This window comes from Zerene cesonia, chromosome 1 (assembly GCF_012273895.1).
Source record: "Zerene cesonia ecotype Mississippi chromosome 1, Zerene_cesonia_1.1, whole genome shotgun sequence".
NCBI classification, from domain to species: Eukaryota; Metazoa; Arthropoda; class Insecta; order Lepidoptera; family Pieridae; genus Zerene; species Zerene cesonia.
In genome coordinates, this window is record NC_052102.1 from 6,290,811 (window position 1) to 6,297,677 (window position 6,867).

Here is a 6,867-nt window from a genome sequence, read left to right on the forward strand (position 1 = left end):
TCCCAGTCTATTCCTTCTTTCCAGTCGTTAATCCTTTCCTTTTCCTTTACCCCTTAAAAGCGGGCAACACCTTCGCAGAGGCACTATCTCTGCTAATGTTCATGGGCGGTGGTGATCGCTTACCATCAGGCGAACCACCAGCCCAGTTGCCCGCTGTGACATAAAAAAAAATTACTAGTATTTCTCTATATACTTACAATAGGTAAACCGTACAAAAAAAAAACGAAACAGATTCCTTCATTGGATCCGTCTGCGATGGCTACACTACCCGATGTTACTCAATAGGTACGTTGTATATTACTTACTCTGTGCCATTCAACAAGGACCATTATGCTCTTATTACCCAAAAATGATTCTTTATCCTTGAAGAAAATTGAGCTATTTTAAAAAGTAAACTACAAATATTTAAAAAAAAGTCTTAAATAACTAAAAGCGATTACACCTTTCTAAATACGTTTCTAAATGATTCAAGCAGGCGGAAACCTTGATGCGCGTATGACACTACGTTATCTTAATTCAATCATCTTCGAATTAAAGAAAGTGTAATCGCATTCAGCGAGTTAGCATTCTAAATTTAGAAGTTAGGGTGTATTGAATGAACAAGAAAACGTTAAGCTTGAACGAGCCCTTAAATATTTATTTTTAAACCTAACAACAGATAAATTAAGTTCTAAAAATTCTTTCAGTTTTGTTGGTTTTCTTTCTTATGTAGGTACTCTACCTACACAATATTATAGGTATATACTAATTAAAATTTTCAAGCGACAAAAATTCTGTCAGAATAATGATACAAAGAAATGGTAATACAGGTGACGTGTTAATCAGGTGTCATAACACAATATAGATTTCAATGCAATGTCAAAGTATGGTTATAGTAGATTTGAAAACGTATGAAAATATTCCACAAATTATAAAACTCTTTTTGAAGTAGAAATGGATGCGAGAGCTGAAAAATTAGCTAATGCTCGCAGAAAGGTAAAAATAGATGTTACATTATACATATATGTGAATAATGTTGTTTATAATGTTTAAATTATGTTATAATCCTATTTACCGTTTTTGCAGTTAAGAGATCACCAAGAAAAGAAAACTCAAAAAGATTGTGTAGATATTTGTGCTGAAAAAAATGATCATCTTAATAACATTGGTGGAAATGAAAATACAAACATGGACGAGGTGATAAGTATTTCCCATGATGAAGACAGTGCTGATTCACGTAATGAGGGTCTAAACTCATATCAAACTAAAACTCCCAATGTGACTGAAGATAAGATACAAGATGTAAAAATGGCAGAATATTTAATATATAATCAAAAGTGTCTTGAAAATGAAGTACAAAGTTTACAAAACAAACTATCAGAGTTGAATTCATTGTATACAAATGAGCAGATTAATCACAATAAATTCAAAGAAAAGAGTAACATTTTAGAATCAGAAGTAAGTATATTATCTGATAAGTATGCTAAAATAAGCCAAGATTTAAAAAATAAAGATGACTTGATTTCTGAATTAAAAAGCAAAACACAAATATTATTGGATGAAAATAATAATTTAAATGAACAGTTAGATTTTACCAAAACAATGTTAAAAACAAAGGAATCAGATAATGCTCAACTACACAATCAGGTTTGTTTATACTATAGCCAGCTAGAAGCAGCTAGGTTGCAAGTCCAACAACTCACAATTGATTCTACTACAGAAAATGTTCACAAGAATTCCAACAGTGCAGAAATTGAACAATTACAAACAAAAATTAGTGGGTTGGAGCAAAAAATAGCTATAATGGAACAAGAAAGGGAACATATAACATCATATTATGAACATTATATGAAAGACCTTACAACACAATTAAATTCTACAACTTTAAGAAATGAAGATCTTTCAAAGGAAGTAAGCAGACTTTCTGATCGAGAAAGCGGTCTAGTAGATCAAATCAGTGATATGGAAATTCGTCTACAAAATTTTAATAAAAAAGATTTTGAAGTTGAAACTCAAGTGGATACCAGTGAATTGCAAAAGCAGTTAATTAGTTTGCAGGTATGTCTTTAAAATAAATATGCATATATATAGATAAGCATATAATAAAAAAGTAAAAAAAACTGTATCTTAACATTGAAGATATATAAAAAATAATAATTAAAGGGTAGGGTAGGTAGGTAAAGGTAAAATCAGTAGTAGAGCTAAATCCAAATAAAATGTGTCTATGTGTCTTTTAGTACACACTAATCTCTGTAACTACTATAATAAAAATGGTCAGGGTTAAATTCTTTACATTGAAGATATTTAGATTTTTTTCTGTGGGGCGTTTTATTGCCAATACTGAAGTATAAAATGCAATTTAAAAAATTTTTGTATAACTTTCTGTCTATATCTCGAATGAGAATCGCGCAAAAACTACTGAGCGGTTTTTGATGAAACTTAGTATTTTACTCCGTGGAAGGATGTTATTTACTTTTCATCTTGGAAATCGCTACAGTGTCTGAGGTGGGAGGGGTGAAAGTCAATCTAGGTTTTTATTGACAGATGCGAACGAAGTTGCGGGTACAGCTAGTAAGTAATGAGTTTGTGCAAAATATAAGCTATAATTACAGGCTGATGCAGAACCTCAATAGGCCACACTTAAGATTTTGAACTCAAATGTTTTCAGATTACCTTGGAACAGAGTGAAAAACAAAAAGGAGAACTTCAAAAGCAACTTGAAGATGCTGTAGCTAAAATAAATGAACTGGAACAGTTACAAAAACCTGAATGTGAACATGATGCTTTAAGTGTTACCAAACTCTCTGCAGATATTACAAGTGACAAAATAGCTGCACAGAGAGCAACTGAACAAAATGTTAAACTAAAATCGGATATTGAAGGTCTTGAACTGGTTATAGTTAAAATGGTAAATGTTATTTAGAATAGTTCATTTTGGAGGAAGGTAACAGACTATGTAATCATGCCACAACTGATAGGGGACACAAAGCAGAAAATTAAACATGATGCAATAATATTACTTTTGTGTATTTGCAGTATAGTATACATACTTGTATTTTAAAGTCGTAACTAGCTGATCAGGCGAGATTCGCTGCGCCATAATATTTCTTGACACATTTATATCCTTATTTTTCTTACCATTTAATCCTGCTTTGGACTATTATGAATGCATCAAAACAAAAATAATCAAAATTGGCAAATTTCTCTTGGAATTATATGCATACAAAATTTCAAAATAACTGGACCAATTTTAAAACTTCTTTCACCATTGGATATGTACATGATCCTTCAAGGCTATGTATATACCACTGGCGATGCCGGGTCGTGCGCCTGTTATTTTACAAGTATTACTGTCAGTTATTTCACAAGTATTACTGTTAAGAAGGTGTTTGATAGAAAGATTAATTACTTTATATTATCATTCCAGACGAAAGACAAATTAGAATTAACAGAAATGTTAACTCACGAAAAAAAGTTAAACAAAGAACTGATGATTAAACTTGCTGATATTGAAGAACTGGGAAAAACTGTTAATAATAAACTAAGGGCAAAAGATGAAGAGATGATGCGACTACAAAATGAATCTCGTGAAATTGCAAAAAAATATAATGAAATATTAGAACATGGATCTAACCATTCATCGTGTAAAATTAATAATGAATCTGAGCACAATGAACATATTTCTCACGACGTAATTGAAGAGCATACAATTGATCCTGAATCTAATAATAACATATTAGAAACTGAGACAAATGCAAATGAGAAAAAAATCGCGTCATTTGAAAATGATTTCAAAACCAATTGTATAATACCTAAAGAAGATGCTATGTTAAAACTGCAGCAACGTTTTATGAACATTATGGATGAAGTTGCCAACTTGTCAGATGAAAAACATAGACTCGAACATATTATACTACAACTTCAGAATGAAACTGATACAATATGTGAATACGTAGCTTTATATCAACAGCAAAGAAGTTTATTAAAAAAAAGAGATGAAGAAAGGACACATCAGCTTAAAATGTTTGAAAAAGAATGTAATGAACTCAAGCATCTTTTGGGAGAATTACGAGATTTGCTGTTCAGGTTAGCAGAAGACAAAGAAATATCCAAGTATCTTAAAACAGATGCAAGGAATGACGATATGGCCAGATTATGGGAATTACTTAAGAAATTGCAAAATAGTTCTTTGTTAAACAAAAATTTTAAAACTATGGATATAAATAGTTTCTATCCTTGTAGTTGCTGTTCCGGTAAACTAATCGACGTGTAACTTGTAATAATGATATTATTTTATTGTAGTCACATTATATAACTTTACGATTATTCCTAATTACGATTTTCTATTCACAATACTAGGTATGTGTATAATATAATATGTATAAAATATATTATGAATAAAATAACAATTATAATTTATGTTAGTTTTCAATGCAACCCTGTAAAATATAATCAACATCACTACAGAGTATGAAACAAAGTCGCTTTCCGCCGTCTGTGTCTGTATGCTTAGAATTTAGATCAAAGAGTTTTGAGAATTTAGATAATAATAGGGTAGCTAAGATCTTTAAAATTACATAACAGATTGTGATCGGTTTTTTTTTTAATAGATAGAATTATTCAAGAGGAAAGTATAGTATAATAAAATCCATTAAATAGTGGGAAATGTTATATTTGAGTTTCTAATGTGATTTCATAAATACTTACATTGTTTCCGCTTACAATCCAAATGCAGGCTAAATCCTACGAGATTTGTCTGAATAGTGTACTAAGTATTATACACCTTGAAAAGGTTTTTGTAGAGTTATATATCTATCTCTTATGGTTATCCCACAATGTTAAAATTTGTAATTTCTTTTCACGAGATCAATGGCTAATTTTCGAAGCGACTGTAAACAATACATAAATCCTTATCCAATTAAATACATTGTTGATTTATTATTGATCTATGCGGCCCTATACAGAATATTATTTAAATGAATATATTCGAAGATATTACAGATTTAAAAATGCAGGAAAGTATAATTTACGACGGTACCGAAGTCGCGGCTTTTAAAAATACGAAAGTTTGAGAGGATGTATGTATGTGTGTGTGAAATACGTTCAAAAGCATAATAAGGTAGAATAATATATACTTGAAAATAATATACCAATTCAAACACGGTATTTAACAAGGGATCACGTACAAGGCTTTTAAATTCGAAAATAGCAAATTTAAGCTTGCCTTATGATTAGTAAGCGATCGCCACCGCCCATGAACAATGGGGTACATAACAAAGGGTGCTACCCAAAGAGTAGTTTCTAATTTATTTCGAATTTATAAAAATATTTCGAATTTAGTTTCTAAATTCAGAAGTAAATTTAGAATCACAATATCCTAAATTTGAATATTAAACCAGATAATGGACATTTTGTGATTTAGAACCAATGGATTGAGAAATAATGTACGAATGGATTCGAAACTGTTCTACATATATATAAATTTTGTAACTCCCTTTATCCAAAAGCAAATTACTTATATCTTCAAATACTATCATACGAGTCACAAGAAAGTACCTATAAGTGTAAAAGAAAGATTAGTTTTTAATTATTAATAACCTGTGAATTATTTCGTGGCGCGCATGTTAAGCCGGCTGGGCAGCCCAGTCTGGCCACATAAGGCCCCTTTATTTTTTTAAATTATGGAATCGCTCTCGATTGCAATCTTTCTAGAAGAAACTAATTCAATATTTGTTTTATTGATAATTACTACTGATGAGCTCTTTTTAATGATAATGTGATTTGAACCGAATGCGAACTTCGGCGAACAAAATTTGGTAAACTTCACAACGGTCTAAATATTCTTGTTCAGTAGAACACAAGCTTGTACCTAATTAATACAAGAATATGTAATAGCTAGGTAATTGTATTCTTTTTTGTTAACGGTATATTCAACGTCTATTAATTCTATACTAATTTTAATACTCCTTATTACGCTAATACGCTAATACTCGTTATTTATTATAAATAAGAAAATTCTTATGCGTTTATTACACTGTTACTATATATGATATTATTAATATAAAAAAGTTTTAAATAACAAGAACATTAGATACATCAACTTTTTGTGTATAGATAAGCGTGAAATAAACTTTCACAAAAGTAAATACTCCCGCTGAAAAATACACATTTTTAAAATTTTATTATAAAGAATTATTGTCAATCTCAGAAACTAAACAATAATAATCTTCTCTTTGAAACTAAATAATAAATCAGGCGATCATCGTATGACATTTTGATGATCAGATTGTTCTGGCACTAGTTTTGAATGTAAAATGTGAAGCTCGAGTCATTTTTAGCCATTGAATGGCGACCCTCACAGAAAAGAAAGTTCTCACAAAATTCAAATTCAAAAAACTTTAACAAGCATACAAAGATATTATAAAACTTTACTAAGGGTACTTTTATGTCTCACGGGAACCTCAACTATCCTGTTACCGTGAGTATCTGAGTTTAGAGGTATACATATTGTCATAGTAAGTTTGGTTTATACTATTTTATTAAAAACTAAAACACGAAGATGGCATCTCTCATACTGAAATTTTTATTAAGCTTTGATTGACAAATGAAGTTTGAGACCCGAGAAAGGACATAGGATAGATTATACCCCGGTTCGCCATGGGCATCGGAACTATGTGGGTAAAACGCCGGACGGCCTATCTCCAATTCCCCAAAAAAAAATTGTAAATAAATATATCAACATTATTTTTTAACATTTTAATCACGTTTACAATTAACAACAATCTACACACATTTGCAAACAAATTTATTCAACTATTAAGCCATAAAGTTAAGAGCTGAATTAAATGAAAGTTTTTTTCTAGATGAACTTAACTATAGTACATTGGT

General features: G+C 30.4%; 1 protein-coding gene across 1 annotated transcript; it reads left to right on the forward strand.

The window, feature by feature from the left end:
- The first annotated feature begins 816 nt into the window (after positions 1 to 816).
- LOC119840158 (golgin subfamily A member 2) lies at positions 817 to 4,388 on the forward strand. Its single transcript, XM_038366674.1, has 4 exons — positions 817 to 975; positions 1,066 to 2,037; positions 2,648 to 2,887; positions 3,407 to 4,388. The coding sequence occupies exons 1-4, from the start codon at positions 934 to 936 to the stop codon at positions 4,250 to 4,252; spliced, it is 2,100 nt and encodes a 699-aa protein (XP_038222602.1). The 5' UTR covers positions 817 to 933; the 3' UTR covers positions 4,253 to 4,388.
- The last annotated feature ends 2,479 nt before the right edge of the window (positions 4,389 to 6,867 follow it).

Coding starts and splice junctions, on each gene's coding strand:
- LOC119840158 (XM_038366674.1), top strand. CDS start 934: ATGGATGCGAGAGCTGAAAAATTAGCTAATGCTCGCAGAAAG. Junction 2,038..2,647: donor AGCAGTTAATTAGTTTGCAG/GTATGTCTTTAA, acceptor AAATGTTTTCAG/ATTACCTTGGAACAGAGTGA. Junction 2,888..3,406: donor AACTGGTTATAGTTAAAATG/GTAAATGTTATT, acceptor TTATCATTCCAG/ACGAAAGACAAATTAGAATT.